Source organism: Anomaloglossus baeobatrachus, chromosome 6 (genome assembly GCF_048569485.1).
Source record: "Anomaloglossus baeobatrachus isolate aAnoBae1 chromosome 6, aAnoBae1.hap1, whole genome shotgun sequence".
NCBI classification, from domain to species: domain Eukaryota; kingdom Metazoa; phylum Chordata; class Amphibia; order Anura; family Aromobatidae; genus Anomaloglossus; species Anomaloglossus baeobatrachus.
Genome location: NC_134358.1, coordinates 413,238,494 through 413,257,243, shown reverse-complemented (window position 1 = coordinate 413,257,243; position 18,750 = coordinate 413,238,494). Strand labels below are relative to the sequence as shown.

The 18,750-nt window shown below is 45.3% G+C and overlaps 1 protein-coding gene across 3 annotated transcripts in view; it reads right to left on the bottom strand.

Moving 5' to 3' along the window:
* Positions 1 to 18,750, bottom strand: part of HECW1 (HECT, C2 and WW domain containing E3 ubiquitin protein ligase 1) — a 498,317-nt gene that overhangs the window by 135,158 nt on the left and 344,409 nt on the right. For all 3 annotated transcript variants that reach the window (XM_075315148.1, XM_075315147.1, XM_075315149.1), the window contains one exon: positions 6,725 to 6,800. In XM_075315148.1, coding sequence (XP_075171263.1) covers positions 6,725 to 6,800 — 76 coding nt within the window. The remainder of the gene's footprint in view (positions 1 to 6,724; positions 6,801 to 18,750) is intronic.

Genomic DNA, 18,750 nt, shown 5'->3' with positions numbered 1-18,750 from the left:
TGTTTCTGTAGCTTTCCACAGGTGGTACTTGGCTCTTGGACAACTCTTCTGATAATTCTTTTCATTCCTGTCTGAAATCATGTGGGGAGCACTTTTTTTGTGGCCAGTTTAGGATCAAGTGATTATCTTTTTACTTCCGTATTATGGCCCCAACAGTGCTCATTGGAACCTTCAAAAGTTTATAAATTCTTCTGTAACCAATGATATCAGTATGTTTTGCAACAATAAGGTTGCAAAGGTCTTGAGACAGCTCACTGGTTTTACCTATCATGAGATGTTTCTTGTGCAACACCTTGGTAATGAGACAGGTTTTTATAGGCCATCAGTTGAACAGCTGATTTTATTTTTCACTAAGTGGCAGGATTACTTTCCAATTACTGATAGATTTCAGCTGGTATAAAGGCCCCGTCACACTAAGCAACATCGCTAGCAACATCGCTGCTAACGAACAACTTTTGTGACGTTGCTAGCGATGTTGCTGTGTGTGACATCCAGCAACAACCTGGCCCCTGCTGTGAGGTTGTTGGTTGTTGCTGAATTTCCTGGGCCATTTTTTAGTTGTTGCTGTCCTGCTGTGAAGCACAGATCGCTGTGTGTGACAGCGAGACAGCAACAACTAATGTGCAGGCAGCAGGAGCCGGCTTCTGCGGAGGCTGGTAACCAATGTAAACATCGGGGAACCAAGAAACCCTGTCCTTGGTTACCCGATATTTACCTTTGATACCAGCCTCCGCCGCTGGGCCGCTCTCACTGTCAGTGCCGGCTCCTGCTGTGTGCACATGTAGCTACAGCACACATCGGGAAATTAACCCCATGTGTGCTGTAACTAGGAGAGCAGGGAGCCAGCGCTAAGCAGTGTGCACTGCTCCCTGCTCTGTGCACATGTAGCTGCAGCACACATCCTGTAATTAACCTGATGTGTGCTGTAACTAGGAGAGCAGGGAGCCAGCGCTCAGTGTGCGCTGCTCCCTGCTCTCTGCACGTGTAGCTGCATGCGGTGGTAACCAAGGTAAATATCGGGTTGGTTACCCGATATTTACCTTAGTTACCAAGCGCAGCATCTTCCACGCTGCGCTGGGGGCTGGTCACTGGTTGCTGGTGAGCTCACCAGCAACTTGTGTAGCCACGCTCCAGCGATCCCTGCCAGGTCAGGTTGCTGGTGGGATCGCTGGAGCGTTGCAGTGTGACATCTCACCAGCAACCTCCTAGCAACTTACCAGCGATCCCTATCGTTGTTGGGATCGCTGGTAAGTTGCTTAGTGTGACTGGACCTTAACTTTCCATGTCTTTTTGCACCAATCTTTCTTCATGTGTTCAATGCTTTTTCTGTGTCATTTCTCATTATAACACATAACTTAATTTATGGACATCTATGGTTTGATTTATTTGTTATTTGGATTGGATGGGTTTTAACCAACATCTATTGAGCACAAGAAAGAGGATACTCATGGGTGTATGAGACCCCTTCATTGTGATGATTGTCAGGTGTCATAATCTAATTAATGGACACTGGACAAAGCAACAATGTTTAATGCCTCAGAATTAAACAAGAGCAGGAAAACATCCCTCATCTAGATTTGTAGATTGGAGTGATCCCTCAGAGAGTGCTGACTTTGATCTACACTATGGCTTAGATTCTCATAGATGTCTATGGGCTCCAATAAAGTTAGAACTACACATAAAAATTAATGAGAAGCCACACATTTAAATTGAAGCAGAGAATCTATGAAAGGAAAGTCTAGCACAGACGGCACAGACTCGACACACAACAGGGTGCAGGAGAGGATCCTGGCTTTTTAAGCCATTCCTGAAATTTGCCAATTTACTAAAGGGTAATGCTTTATTAAGGGCATTTGAGGCAATGGAAACCATTCTCCACCACACACACGATTTTGATATTCATATGTGTCCTGAATTTGTAAAGCTTTTAAATCGTGTAACAATTTTTTATATATTTTTTATTGAACAGATATTCTGATTAAAGGTTTCTGACAATGTTTGGATTCAACAATAGTATCATGTGCATGTGTTTCTAGATACGCTTGTAACAAAGTTACTACCTTCCTACAAATATTTTTTTGAACTGGTGAACTTTTCTTATTTATATTTAGTTATTATGCCATGCTATGCTGTGAATGGAAACTTGTGCTGTTTAATGTTGTTTTAATACAATCAATGGATCTTGAAATATGAAGCCATATTTGATTGCTGTTCAGTGCCTTTTAGGCCTCTGTCACACGCCCGTGAAAATCCTGCACGTGTTTCACGTACGTGTCAAAGATGCGGATTGTCCTCGGTGTGCTGTGTATATGGCACACGTGTGTACGGGAACTTTCTACTCACCTGTCCCTGGCGTCGCTGTCCGTGGTGCTGATCTTCGGTCTCCGGTCCTGCAGACTCCCCGCTGCTGCTGCTGCTGCTTCCAGCCGCAGTGAAGTGAATATTAAATGAGCATAATGAGCGGCAGTCGGCAGCAAGTGACAGCAGCGGCAGAGACAGGAGGGCTGGAGAAGGTGAGTAAAGGTTTGTTTTTTTTAAAAGACACATGTTTTTTCACCGGTGCGTGTCACACGGAACACATCCGTGTGGTCCGTGTGTGTTACGTGTGACACATTTGCGTTCCGTGTGACACCCGTGATACCGGAGAAAAACGGACATGTCGGTGTATGGGGCACACGGGCACACATAACTACGGAAAGGACACACGTTCCGTGCAAAAATACTTACGTGTGCCCAAAACTATAGGAAAACATATGTCAACGTCTGCCCATGTCTCTGGTACAGAAAACTGTCCATACACGTACCGGAGGCACGAATGTGTGACAGAGGCCTAAGGCTGTGAAGCTAACCAGAGGTCCAACAGTGCTGTTACAGACTACCACCTATGCCATGTTGCTACTCTACAGTATTGCTGCAATTCAGAGTTAGACCAGACCAGTTCCTGTCTGAGAATGCACAGAAAAGGCTCCAGAAATTCCAAAAAAAGCAGAAGGATCCAACACTTCTAAAATGCTTCAGACGTTATTCCAACAAGTAAAAAATGGTATAGGAAAGTGAAACTACAATTGAAACCAAAAGTTTGCATACACTATCTAAAAAGACACATCTGTGTCACGCTGTACAAAGGCTAGTAAGACATAGTACAGCATAATCCCCACTAGGTGGCAGCAGAGTAGTGAAGGAGAGTCAAAGAAACACTAACGGAAAGGCAGCTAAAGTACAGCAGAGTAACTTCAGCAGGCAGTTAACAGGTGAACCACCAGGGGGCAATAGAGTAGTCAAACAGTCAGGATCTAGCCAGGAAAGTCGAGTCACTGGAAAGGGAGGATCAATATCAAAGTCAGAAATCACAACCGAGTCAGAAGGCGGGAGATCAGATATGCAGAGGGAAACACAAATAACAGAAAGGAGCGGGAAGATAGGGACCAGGAAGGGCAGATGAACGGGGGAGGGTACAAGTCAGGATAATGTAGCAGGGAAGAAGGACAGATCTGGAACACTCACCAGGACCAGTATATATGCTGCAAGGCAGAAATATAATTGGCACTGAGCCATAGGTATAGAAGAAATATATAGCATCCTGGGATCTAGAACAAGGCAAGGGAAGTTAACCCCTGACATGATCAGGCCAGAGCTGGGTGTAACCAGCAGGAGAGAAAAGCCGGCCTGGATCATGACAATATGCATGTTTTTCTCACTATCTGACATGAAATCAGAATAAACCTTTCCCATTTTAGGTAAATTAAAAACCAAAATTATTTATATTTGACAAATGCCAGAATAATGAGAGAGAGAGCGAATGTTTTAAGGCATTTTTATTACTTTCTGCAAAGTCAAAAGTTTACATACACTAAAGCAGAGGTTCCCAACTCCAGTCCTCAAGGCACACCAATAGTGCATGTTTTAAGGATTTCTTTAGCATTGCATGGGTGTTGAATTCAGCACCTTTGCAGGTGATTAAATTATCACCTGTGCAATACTAAGGAAATCCTGAAAACATGCACTGTTGGTGTGCCTTGAGGACTGGAGTTGGGAACCTCTGCACTAAAGGGTACTTTACACGCTGCTACATCGCTAATGATATATCGTCGGGATCACATCGTTAGTGACGCACATCTGGCGCCGTTAGCGACATTGCAGCGTGTGACACCAAGGAGCGACGATCAATGATCACAAAAATGTCAAAAATCGTTGACATGTCGCTCCTTTTCTTAATATCGTTGCTGCTGCAGGTACGATGTTGTTCGTCGTGCCTGCGGCACCACACATTGCTACGTGTGACACTGCAGGAACGAGGAACATCTCCTTACCTGTGTCCACCGGAAATGAAGGAAGGAAGGAGGTGAGCGGGATCTTCTGCCCGCTCATCTCCGCCCCTCCGCATCTATTGGATGGCTGCCGTGTGACGTCGCTGTGACGCTGCATGAACCACCCCCTTAGAAAGGAGGTGGTTCGCTGGCCAGAGCGACGTCGCTAGGCAGGTAAGTATGTGTGATGGGTGTAAGCGATGTTGTGCGCCACGAGCAGCGATTTACCCGTGTCGCACAACCGACAGGGCGGGTACGCTCGCTAGCGATATCAATACTGATATCGCAGCGTGTAAAGTACCCTTAATAGTACTATGCCTTTAAACAATATGGGACAACCCATATCACGATGTCATGTCTTTGGAAGCTTCTGATAGGTTTATTGGCAACATCTGAGTTAATTAGACACACACCTGTGGATGTATTTTAATGCACACCTGAAACTCACTGCGTCTTTGTGTAGCATCATGTGAAATTCAAAAGAAATCAGACAAGATCTCAGGATGAAAATTGTGAACTTTTACAAGTCTGGTTCATCCGTGGTTGCAATTTTCAGATACCTGAAGGTGCCTCATTCCTCTGTACAAACAATTATACACAAGTACAAGCAAGATGGGAATGTTCAATCATCATACTGCCCAGGAAAGAGACGAGTTCTGTGTACCAGAGATTAATGTGATTTGGTCAGACACGTGTATAGCAACCCAAGAGCAAAGGCAAAAGACCTTGTGCAGTTGCTGGTGGAAGCTGGTAAGATTGTGTCATTATCCATAGAGAAACGAGTACTGTATCAGCATGGGCTGAAAGACCACTCTTCCAGGAAGAAGCCATTACTCCAAAAGAATCCTAAAAAATCCAGATTAATTTTTGCAAATCTACACAGGAACAAAGACCTTAATTTTTGGATACCTGTCCTGTGGTTTGATGAAACTAAAATTGTTTGGCTATAATGACCATCATTACATTTGGAGGAAAAAGGGAGAAGCTTTGAAGCCTAAGAAGAACACCAGCACAACTGTGAAACACAATAGTGACAGAATCATGTTGTGGGGTTGTTTTGCTGCAGGAGGGGCTGGTGCACTTCACAAAATAGATGGCATCATGAGGAAAGAAGATTATGTGGCGATACTGAAGCAACATCTCAAGACATCAGCCAGGAACTTAAAGCTTGGATGGAAATGGATCTTCCAAATGGACAATGACCCGAAGCATACTGCCAAACTGGTTACAAAGTGGCTTAAGGATAACAAACACAATGTTTTGGAGTGGCCATCACAGAACCCTGATCTCAATCCTATTGAAAATGTATGGGTAAAGCTGAAAAGGCAGGTGTGAGCAAGGTGACCTACAAACTTGGCTCAGTTACACCAGTTCTGTCAGAGGGAATGGGCCCAAATTCCTACCAACTTTTGTGAGAAGCTTGTGGAAGGATATCCAAAACATGTGACCCAAGTCATATAGTTTAAGGGCAATAGTACCAATTACTAATGAAATGTATGTACTTTTGACTTTGCAGGAAGTAATAAAAATGCCTTAAAACATTCTCTTTCTCATTATTCTGGCATTTGACAAATATAAATAATCTTGGTAACCTTAATTGACCTAAAATGAGAAAGGTTTATTCTGATTTCATGTCAGATAGTGAGAAAAACATGCGGATGTGTCTTTTTAGATAATGTATATGGGGTTTACAAGAATGCCTCTTAACCAATGATAATACTAACAATGATTAAGAGGCATTCTTGCCTGGAAACGCGTAAACCACATATGGTTTCACTTTCCTGTACCATTTTTTAATTGTTGGAATAAAGTGCTGAATCCTTCTGGTTTATTCTTGGACTTTCAATCTATTGCTACATTGTGGATAGAAGCTGAAATGCTGCTGGATTGGAGTTTACTTAAACCAATGACCGAGCCAACCTTCTTCGCCCTGCAAACGTGAGTCATCAGTTAATGTGTTAAGGGTCTGTTGTTGGTTGTAAAAAACAAGCTCTATGACTCAATTCTGAAGCGCAACTGACAAGCTCTTTGTCTAAATACTCTGTGCAACTGCCAAGATTATAGCCTTATTGTCAAACTGCTATTACCTCCACCTGAGTTGCCCTTTTGTAAAAAAAAAAATGCCTGTTCCAGTTAAACTCTACCGCCTCACAATAATCTTTTCTTTCTACGAGATATAAATATATATGTTTGGCTGTACTGAGATCATAGGCTATAATTACCCACTGAAACGATAATCTGATGTATACGGCTGGACTGCCAATAACCAATTACTATTTTACCATTATTATTGACAAACATATAAACAAACACATACATAACAATAGCTCTGATTAACATAATATCATAGTTATATCAATCAATGCACAGACAATTTCACAATTAGCACAATGTGAGGTTGAATATTAAAAGTTTACCCGATAATGTAAAACTGATGAGCCTGCGACTGCCTTGCCCATGCGATGTATCTTCGCTGTTAATGCTTTTAAAGATCTATAAAGAAAAGATGGTGTAAGATTGGTGTCAATAACATATTAGTTTCCATTAGTGCATTCCCTCTAGACTCCATCAATATGGATTGATAGCACTGTACTATACTCTACCATTTTCTAATGCTTCTACATTCTGCGGCAATGTGTTATATCTGTGATTTATTCCTATATATCTGCTTCCAGGCTGACAAACCATTAGTTATATGCACACAAGCAAAGAATTTAGATTATGATTTAACTACAATATGTTCATTGAAATCATATACCTTACACATAACACCTGATCCTTGAAATGTGCTGAGCAAGTGGCCATGTTCCTTCCTTATCCGGCTCGTGCGCAATATTATCTTGCTGTCATTTTTATTTACTTAGTTTAGGATATGTACCAAAAAAACATGGCTACTTCCTACCAAAATAACATTATACCTATTATCCACAGGTTGTGCACAGTATAACAGCTCGTCCCCAATCACTTCAATAGAGTAGAGCTGCAATACCAGGCACAGTCCATGGACAGATGTGGACCTGTTTGTGGAAGAAAGCAGCCATGTATTTCTAATCCTGGACAACCCCATTTAAGTGTTTAAAAAAAACCCAAAAAACATTTAACAACACTTTTAAAATAATTATATTGTCACTGTATATAAAGTCTTGAGAAACAATAGTGCAAACTCTTTGAATTCAATGACTTTACATAACAGAACATAATGAAAAAAATTCTTGTCCTTAGAAGGTCTTAAAATTAGATAACTACAACCATAGATAAACAACACATGACAAATTATGTGACGCCCTGGACTAGTCAGGTTGTCCCAGGTAGTCACACACAACACCACACCCACTCCCGATTAGGTGACATCAGTCAAACTAAAAACCTTGTCACCACCCTCCAGGTTTGATGTCCACACCAGGGGGCAGAGCCAGGCGGGTGGCTCTGCCCACCGAGGAGTTCACAGGCCTGGAGGCGGGAAAACAAGACACAAGTTCAAGTTGACAGTGCAGAGTAGTTTTCACAGTGAAGGAGGGAGGTTGAGTCCAAGGGAAGACCTGCGCCCAGGCCTGCCATAGACTACTCCGGTGGCTGGGTCAGAGCCCAGTCACCTTTGGCAAGGAGGCAGATGGTGGTGGCTGCCTGCAGGAGCTAGGATTACAGCCGGTGGAACTGTAGGGATCGGGGTCGGGCGGTGGCCCGCCGGTACCGAACCGGGGAACCGATTGGAAACCGAAGCACCAAGAGGGGTACTCAGACCCAGACGAAGCCCCGGACTGACAGGGCCGAGTCAAATCAACTGATTGCGGACTGGACTTAAGGACCTATCCCACACAAGTCCTGTTAGAAGACAACAGCCTAACCATACAGGGTAAAGCCACCACCAAGGCATAGAGACCCAAAGGGCCAGCGTCTGCAGGCAAACGGGCTCCTACGGCATATACAAGTTGGGGAGCGGACTACCGGTGTCTAGGCATAGGAGTCAAACATTTACACACAGAGGTGCAGGAGAAAGGCGGAAACCACCAACCTATACTGGGAGAAGCTGCAGACGACTGCGGGCACCGTTCATCACTCCGTTTGATTTACCAGAGACTCGAGTGTATTGTGTCAGAGTGAGTACACTAGTGCCTTCGGGCCGCGCACCGCACCAGCGTCCAACCCGCTCCCCCGCCTCAGCACCTCCCTTGGGCCCCCTGGACCATAACTCCCCTACCCACAGAGGGGTCAACACCAAGCTGCGCAACACCATCCCCGGGAGGTCTAGTTAACAGCAGCAGTGGTGTCCATCCATTCACCACAACCCGTGGTTGGCGTCACAAACTCACAATCCAAACCAAACAACCGCGGCCCTGGCCGTGGAACTCCTCAACCAAGTCCCCACGTGTAGCGCCAACTCCCTTGCAGAGCGACGTGACCCCCGGGTCCGTGAGAGGCTCGAGCCACCACCCGCAGTACGAGCACGGATCCGAGCGGCTCGGCGGTCGCAGCCGAGCCCGCGGGGTGGTACAATTACAGTGTCATTATTTTTTTTACCAAAAACCAGGTCAAAATGTAAAAGCATCATAAAGGGTGCTTTACACGCTGCGACATCGCTAACGATATATCGTCGGGGTCACGTCGTTAGTGACGCACATCCGGCGCCGTTAGCAACACCACAGTGTGTGACACTAAGGAGCGACGATCAACGATCACAAAAGCGTCAAAAATCGTTGATCGTTGACACGTCACTCCTTTTCATAATATCGTTGCTGCTGCAGGTACGATGTTGTTCGTCGTTCCTGCGGCATCACACATCGCTATGTGTGACACCGCAGGAACGAAGAACATATTCTTACCTGCGTCCACCGGCAATGAGGAATGAAGGAGGTGCGCGGCATGTTCCGGCCGCTCATCTCCACCCCTCCTCTGCTATTGGGCGGCCGCTTAATGACGCCGCAGTGACGTCGCTATGACGCCGAAGGCAACTCCCCCTTGAAGGAGGGATTGTTCGGCGGTCACAGCGACGTCGCTGAAAAGGTATGTGCGTGTGACGCTGCCGTAGCGATAATGTTCGCTACGGCAACGATCACCAAATGTCGCACGAATGACGGGGGCGATGTCGCAGCGTGTAAAGCACCCTTTAGGCTCTGTTCACACTAGAAAAAGGATTTTTCTCAAGAATTTCTTGAGAGTCTGAAAGATTAGCGCACTTGCGGTCAAAAAACGCACCGAAAACTATATGCATTTTTACCGCTTTTTTTATGCGTTTTTTATACGGGTTTGGTGCGTTTTTCCGCAGGTTGGTCCCTGCGCTTTTTTACCATTATCTATGGTACCTGCAGAAAAGAAGTGACTTGCACATTCTTTTTCTCAAGACATTCTGCAGAATTAATGAATGTTCTTGAGAAAAAAAACGCAGTGTGCGCACAGCTATTTTTTTCCCATAGGTTTTGCTGGGGAATGTCTGCAGAAAGGTTACAACCATTTTCTCAAGAAATTTCTGCAACAAAACTGCAAAAAGAACGCGGGTAAAAACTCAGCGTGTGAACAAGGCCTTATGGCTTTTTAAGGAATAAGGCCAGAGTCACACTTGCGAGTCCCTCGCGTGTAACTCGCGCGAGTCTCTTATTGAATCATCCGGCACGGACTCGCACTTTCCTGACAGGAGCGGGTCGGTTGCATGTAGGTCTATGCAGCTGAGACGCTCCTGTCCTGAGAGTGTGAGTCCATGCTGCGTGATTCAATGAGAGACTCGCGTGAGTTACACGCGAGGCACTCGCAAGTGTGACTCTGGCCTTAAGGGGAGAGAGGCAGCTACTTGCTGCTAATCATATGCCTTTGATTAACTGTTAAGTTAGCAAATGTGTCCATCTCTATAAAAGCAGATGTTTGGGCAGTTTGCTGGTTTAGAGCATTCAGGTATGTGTTAAGATCTTAGAGAAGCAACTGATGCTGTCCATCAATTTGGGAAGGGTTATAACTTATGGAATGTAACCTATAACTAATGGAATCTAAATTGTTTGTAAATGAACTTATAAGCTCATTTCCAAACAATTTATATTCGATTAGTCTACAGCCAGAAAGTTTATTCACAAGTCTAAAATATTAAAGACAGTTGACAATTTTCCCAGAATTGGATATTCCAGAAAATTCAACCCAATGTCAGACCATGCAGCGCTCAGACAATTGCAAGGAGCTCAAGAGCTATAATTCAGACTCTTATGCGGGCGTCACACGATACGATCTATCGTGCGATCGCACGAGCAATCGTACCCGCCCCAGTGGTTTGTGCATCACGGGCAATTAGTTGCCCATGGCACACAAAGTCGTTAAACCGCCGTCACACGTACTTACCTGCTATGCGACCTTGCTGTGGGCGGCGAACATCCACTTCCTGAAGGGGGAGGGATGTTCGGCGTCACAGAGACGTCACACAGCGGCCAGCCAATAGAAGTGGAGGGGCGGAGATGAGCGGGACGTAAACATCCCGCCCACCTCCTTCCTTCCGCATAGCTGGCGGGAGCAAGGGACGCAGGTAAGCTGTGTTCATCGTTCCCGGGGTGTCACACGGAGCGATGTGTGCTGCCCCGGGTACAATGAACAACCGGCGCAAAGAAAATTAAACGACTTTATAAATATGAGCGACGTGTCAACGATATACAAATTGCAAACGTTCTGCGTCGCTCGTAGGTGTCACACGGAACGAAATGATGCCAGATGTGCGTCACGAAAACCATGACCCCGACGACATATCGCATTAGGTTTTGGCATGTTGAACGCTATCTTTATAAATATAGCTTATTGGTAAGGATTGCCAGGAGAAAGCCTCATCGTTTTAAAAAGAACAGGGCCGCAATATTACAATTTACAAACTTGCATCTGAAAAGACCAATAGAACAATGTCCATTGGACAGACAAAACCAAAGAAAAGATATTTTGCTAAAATGTCCTGTGCCATATTTGGCATGAATGCCTATGTATAGTCAACTATGTTTGACTAAAATGTGAGGCCATCTATCCAAAAGCTAAAGCTTGGCTGACAGTGTGTCATACAACATGATAATGATCCCGAGCACACAAATTTACATAAGAATGACTGAAAAAGAAAATAATCAGTATTGCAATGGTCCAAAGTCCAAACCTCAACCCAATTGAAATGCTATGAAGAGAGCTTAAAGGGAACCTGTAAACAGGTTTTCCCCTTATGAGCTGCGGCCACCACCAGTGAGCTCTTAGGGTAAGAACGCACTTTGTGTTTCAGGTGCTTTTTAGGTCCGTTTTGAGAAGCACCTTTTTCATGCCAAAAGGCATGCGTTTTGATTTTCCAGCAAAGTCAATGGAAAATGGGGATTTTCAGAGCACACTTTGCGTTTGTAAACGCTGCGTTTAATCTGCATATTTTGTGGCAAAAACCATGCATTTAAAGAAGCAGCATGTCAGTTGTTTTTGCCATTTTGGGTGCGTTTTGCTAACATTGAAGTCAATGAGAAATGGCAAAAACCAAGATTCCTTCAAATTCCTGCGTTTTACCTGCTTTTCCAGTGCAGAAAACATGCGTTTTGGACATCAAAATAATTATTTCATATGTCCCTTTACACACACACATAGACCGACAATTAAATTTAAGAAAAAGATGCATTTATTGCTATTTTAGCGATAAAATGTATATTACCGCTATAATTTTATGAAATATATCTATTTACATTATTTTTCCCATTAATATAGATTTGATCCTTTTTTTCTCTTTTTTCATTCTGTTTGACTATTTAAACTTTATTAAGCAGTGTCTTGATGTTCAAACCGCATCTGTCTAAACGCAGGTGAAAACGCATGTAAAAAGCGCTGAAAACGCATCTAAAACGCGGTAAATACGCATGCGTTTTCAGCGCTAAAGTTCAGAAAAGGGCAACGTTGGTCAAATCAATTAAGCCCAAAATGTGCGTTTAGAACTGCAAGTAGGTGAACGCAAAGTGCGGTCTTAGCCTTATATACAGCATTCCTGAATGTCTCTGTGAATAAGCAAGTTGTACAGAAGAGTGGGATAAAATTTGGCCAGAACATCAAAGACCATTTAGGTCATAAAGAAAATGATTACTTCAAATCAGATATTTTTCTCATATGTGAAAAATAGGCCACATTTTTTTCAGTGTACTCTACCAATTTATGAGTCAGTTTGTACAATCATTGTGGCATTTGTTTTTCTGCATGAAGAAAAACATTTCTTAGCTTGTCCTGTCCCTGAAGGACCAGACAATTTTTCATTTTAGAATGTTTGTTTTTGTTAAGTGGTAACAAAAATGTCAGAAATTTGTAAAAAAAAAAAATTGTTGTGTCATTTTCAGAGTACCTTAATATTTTTATATTTCCATTGATTGCGCGATGTGAGGGATTGATTGTGCTTTCAGTGGTGAAGTAACAGTTTAATTTATATCAATTTGGATTACATGTGGCATTTTAATTGCTTTTTATTGTCTTTTTTGGGGAGGAGTGGTAACAGAACAACTGCAAATCTGCTGTTTTTTGTTTTGTTACTGCTTTTACTGCATGGGTTAAGTAATTTTATATTTTGATTGACCACACTTTTTCAGACATGGTGACACCAAACATGTATTATTTTTTTTTGGATTTTTTTTAATGAGGTAGCTAAGGGGTTGACTCAAACTTTTACATTTTTAAATTTTTTTATTTTTTTTTACTATTTTGAAAAGTTTTTTTGTATTTTTTGAGTCCCCTTAGGAGACTTGCAACTTTGATCACCAAATCGCTGATACTATATGTTTTAATACCAAGGTATTACAGTATATAATGAAAATCTCAGTCTGGAGCGCATCCTAGCTTCACAGGAGTACCAAGATTGTAATAACCGGGGTCTTCAGTATGATAGCCCATAAGTACCCCACGATTACATCATGGGGGGCTGATGTTAGCCAGTGTGTGCGAGGCTCAGAGTACCTTTCATTTAAATGTTGTTATAAGAGAATTAAATTGGTATTTAAATAGTTACTAGCAGCAATCGGATCTCAGCTCCGGCTGCTTCTATTAGACACAGATGTCGGAGAAGTAATATAGCCAGCATCTGCCATATTTGAAGCAATCTTAGCTCATGAAACCCTCTTCACATGCGATCACCCCACAATCACTAATAAATAATGACATTGTGTTTAAAGGGGTTGTACACTACTAGGACAACCCCTTTTGATTTGTTTCCCCCAGGTAAAATAATAAAGACTATGTGGCGCCCCTGACCTGGTCAGGCACCACTGAGTACTGCACCCATGCTGGGGGCAGTACAACACAGGTAATCCAGAAGGCTGACTGAGGTGTGGTTACGCAGGCACATAGTAATCAGGTATCCCACATTGACCTTTGAAGGGACCCCTGGGGAACCCAGGAGGGGGCGTGGCCTCCATCTCCACTCAAGGGGTGTGGTAGAGAGCCTAGTTGCTAGGTTACGGAGGCAGGCACAGAGGGAAGGGAGCAGTGAGCCAGTCAGTCAGTGAAGCTCAGGCCGAGGAGTCGCAAGGAGGAAACCTGGAGGCTGTCACTAGTCAGACACCGCAGGTGCAGTGGTTACTGACGAGGGAGAACGGTCACCTGGAAGTGCTGCCCGAAATCCACCCAAGGCTGGAGTGCAAAGGGGTGGCTGAGTACGGGGACTGCCAGGCGAGGACCAGGCCCGCACGGGGTTACAGGTCCCCAGAGCAGGGGCCCATTCAGTTTGCCTGCTCAACCTGCAGGTGGGGGTACTTCATACCCTCCACCAAAACACCACAGAGTCCAGAGCCACGTAGCAACGAGAGGGCCCATAGTTCACAAGAGGCAAGTAGCCAGAGTGACCTGGTCCAGGCTACAAGCAGACGGGCTGAAAAAGGGGAAAAAAGGCAGAAGCAACTTCCCTGGGTGATCCCAGCAGGACTTCAGGTCGGGGTCACCACAAAAACGCAAGAGCTAGGAAGGCGAGTCAGTAGCCACCCTCACAAGTCAGCCTGAAGGAATTCCTGGTTCCATTTGGTTATCACGGCTTCGCCCAGGTTACTCACCCTACCATCTGACATGAGTAAAAACCCTGAAAGACATTCTTGCTGTGCGTGTGAGTCATTCTGCGACCTGTGGTTCCACACACCCAAACTGGGCCCTGGGGCCAGCCTCACTCTCAGAAGGCCACTACATCTAACTGCATTCAACATCAGCCCCAGGTGTCCCCTAACCTGCAGTGGCGGTCGCCCTGACCGCAATACAGAGAGTGGCGTCACAAATCCTATAGAAGTCAACCTATCTGTGACCAGAAGGACCCAGGACGCGCCGTCCCTGAAGACCCTGAGATGACCTGAAGGTAAGGGGGCACGGGGTGGCACAACTACACTCACCTCCCATGCCGGCGCCCTTTCAGTGGTGTCTGGGCTTGCGTTGCTGGGGCTCAGGTGGGGTTGTGACGTCACATGAGCCACACATCCAATGTGTGACGTCTTCTATCTCTGCGCCTCCAGACCAAACGAGTTAATCAACCGGAAGTGAGCGCAGCCCGGACACTGCTGGAAGGACGCCGATTCTGTAGGTGAATACAGGCTTTATTATTTTACCTGGGGGAAACATGTGAAATCAAAAGGGGTTGATCTAGTGTGGTGCCCCTGAGGCTTCTGTTGCCACAGAGTATTGCAGCTCATTTAAGCTGCGGTATTCGCCTCAAGGTAACGAGGGGGTTAATCACCAGTGTTCCACATTCACTCTTTCCAAAAACTTAGGAGCATTCTCCCAGGGGGGATGGCTCAGGGTAGGCAGGGGGGTGGCCATCATGAGTCATGGGACTTCCCCGGTCACTGAAGCCAGCCACCTGGGGGCGGGTTCCACTTGGGGTAGAAGTAGGAGCAACTCACACAATCTTCAGTCAGTCTACCTGGGACACCAGTTCTGGGACACGACACCACGATCTCTTTCTTCTCTTCTCTTCACGGGGCCTGGGGCTTGGAGCGGTGCGCTCGACCCAGATGCCTCACAGCTGAAGGGCAACTCTGAAAAAGGACTTTCTTCTTCTTTCAAACAACGGTGACTTCTCTTAACTTATCCAGGGTTGACCGAGCCCATCACAGTGAGTGACCAGTACTATCCAGGCGAGCGGCATAGCACAAAGTGTCAGCAAAGACACTTGGAACCGCAGCATCTAACTTGGACTCTTATTACTGGAACTGCCGCCCCGCGCCTCAGTGCTCAAACACCATCACTACTCCCCTCATCATCCTCCCCGGGGCCTGCTCCACCTGTGGGGAGCGATACTATCTCTGGCTGCTACTACCATCCGCCCTGGAGAACAGCGACAGCAGCGGCAGCTAAATCCCTGGCCAAGTACCACAAGTGGGGTCATGACATTCATCCTACTACTATCCCCACCATCTTCCCTCTTAATTGGTTTACACCTGGGGGCACGAAGCCGGGCAGGCCACCGCAACATCCCAGATCATCACACCGGCCCGGTGACGAGTAACGCAGGTACGAGACACCCCGTGCCTGATTCCCCCTGTCCCCTGTGTGCTACATTAGTAGTGGATAACCCCTTTAAGACAATGTAAGAACCAGATGTTTTTTTTAAATTAAGTCCTGATATGTAAAACCAGAGACTTCACAGAGGGTGTAGTTTGTTTTTCTCATGACTATCTGCAGCCCTAAATGACATGGTTTATGTCATATTTGCCAGTGCACAGTAGATATTTTCATGCCTTGAAATCTGTTTCTGGCAGTCATTTGAATAGTTCTGCTGGTGTTCATATAGATATGAGTGAATTGAAATAATCCTGTTTGTTGAACTCATATTGATACATTCACAGCGTATCTTGGATGAGCACGGAGTATACACATTGTCAGTTTGGCACACAGGCCTTTGGATATTCTAGGCAGCTGTCAAAATAATTATGAAAGACTTTGAGCTTTACAATCATATTTACAGGGCACTTGCTATCCATCTCACATGTAGTAAGTAACATTTGCTTCTGCTCCATTTGTGCTGACATCCAATCCTATAGATGGAGCCTACTGGTAAATATTCATAGTTAGGCTACTTTCACACTTGCGTTGAACGGTATCCGTTGCATTGCGTTGTGTAACGGATGCAACGGATGTGTTGCATATAGTGACACAACGGATGCAACGGATGCTGCAAAACAACGCAATTCGTTTTGATTTTTTTTTTTTTTCCCGGTTTTACCAGCGGCAGACTATAGTGAACGATCAGCTGATCGTTCCCTGCAGCCGGCCGCTGGGTGATCAGCTGATTGCTCCCAGTAGCCGGCCGCCGGGTGATCAGCTGATCGCTCCCGCCCGCCGGGTGATCAGCTGATCGCTCCCGGCTGCCGGGTGATCAGCTGATCGCTCCCTGCAGCCGGCTGCCGGGTGATCAGCTGATCGCTCCCGGCCGCCGGGTGATCAGCTGATCGCTCCCTGCAGCCGGCCGCCGGGTGATCAGCTGATCGCTGTCACTTGCCGGCGCCCGGGCATGCCGGCGGGCGGGCGCTCAGCTGAGCGCTGTGACTTGCCGGCGGCCGGGCATGCTGGTGGCCGGTCATTCAGCTGAGCGCTGTCGCTTGCCGACGGCCGGGCGCTCAGCTGAACGTTCGGCCACCGCGAGCCAAAATAAAGTTTGATTTAAAAAAAAAAAAAAAAAAAAAAAAGAGCATGCGCAGTGAAATCCAGAGGATTCCGCTGCTCAAAATAACGTTACATGCTGCGTTCCTCCCGCTGGGCGGAAGCAACGGAGCGTCGCCCAGCGGAAGCAACGCAGCTCCTTTTGGTACAATCCGTCAACCATACAAGTCTATGGGAAACAGCGGAATCCGTTAACGGATTCCGCTGTTTCCCAAAAGGGCGGATTGTAACGGAAGGAAAATAACGCAAGTGTGAAAGTACCCTTAGCAAACTTAGTAATGAAGTACTCAGCATCAGCACTCAGCGCTCACTCTGCTCTAATCAGAACTCATTAATAGACCTCAAGGTATACCATATCCATTGACCAGACATACAGCCTAGAACTGTTTTAGTAGTTACGATATACTGTACATTTAATCTCTGTTTATAAGATGTGATCAGAAATCATTCTGCTCTTGTTCAAAATCATTGGCAGGTTAAAGCCATGTTCACACCACACACATTTTATGGCCTCAGTTTAATTAATGCTCTATCAAAAATTTGCTTAAAGCATAACCGTCGTTATAATTTTTATGTCATAAATCAATTGTACACACGAAAAAAAACCAACTTGTAATATATCTTATCAGACAAATCTTCTTCTTTCTCTAGGAGAATTGATTAGTCAGCGACGATCATCTCCTTACCTCCGTCCACCGGCAATGAGGAAGGAAGGAGGTGGGCGGCATGTTCCGGCCGCTCATCTCCGCCCCTCCTCTGCTATTGGACGGCCATTTTGTGACGTCGCTGTGACGCCGAACGCACCTCCCCCTTGAAGGAGGGATTGTTCGGCGGGCACAGCGACGTCGCAGAACAGGTATGTGTGTGTGACGCTGCCGTAGCGATAATGTTCGCTACGGTAGTGATTACAACATATCGCACCAACGACGGGGGCGGGTGCTAACGCTCGCGACATCGCTAGCAATCGCTAGTGATGTCGGAGCGTGTAAACCACCCTTTAGTGTCTCTTAGTACTTAAATGGTTAATTGTCAGTTTTTCTCTTGCAACTATTCCAAGCAGTTCCTAACCTTCAGGTTTAAATAGTGGTGTTACCCAGCAATCCCTGCTGAAGGTACAAAGTCTTTTGGTCTCTGGCCGCTTTGGAGAAAGGTTCTGCTGAGGAAGTTTCCTGCTTTCAGGCTTTATCCTTTTTATTGCTTTTCTCCCCTATTTGTCTTACCTTACCTTGTGTCTGGTTAGTGCAGCGGTGGGTTCTAGTGTCCCTCACCTGCCCTCCACTAGTCAGGGCACCTATAGGATCTTCTCAGGGTCTCAGGTTCCTGTTCGGCGACAGTTGCAGAGACTGTATAGGGACTTGCTAGAAGAGTAAGGACAGCTGCAGGTGAGGATCGCTATCACTAGTTAGTTACATGGCCCCCCGCTGTTATTGTGTCCCCCAGTGTCCCCTTTGTTAGATGTGTTTTGTTGAGCGTCAGACACTCCCATCACGATTACCTTAGGTAAAATCTGTATTCAGTAAAGACTTTCCCATTATTGAGAGGAGATGGTAGTTGATCCTGATGAGCTTCTATGTAATCAGTACCATCAAGAGGAACAAGGGAGGAGAGAGAATCCAGCACCGATGTAGTAAAAATATTTTCTTTATTCAAAATTCATAAAATGAAAAATCTGACCAAGTGCAGAGTATAAATACGCTTAACGCGTTTCGGAGAAGAACAGACTCCTTATTCATAAGCAATAGGTTAATAATTGCTTATGAATAAGGAGTCTGTTCTTCTCCGAAACGCGTTAAGCATATTTATACTCTGCACTGATTGCTATATTGGTGACTTATCTGACCAATGT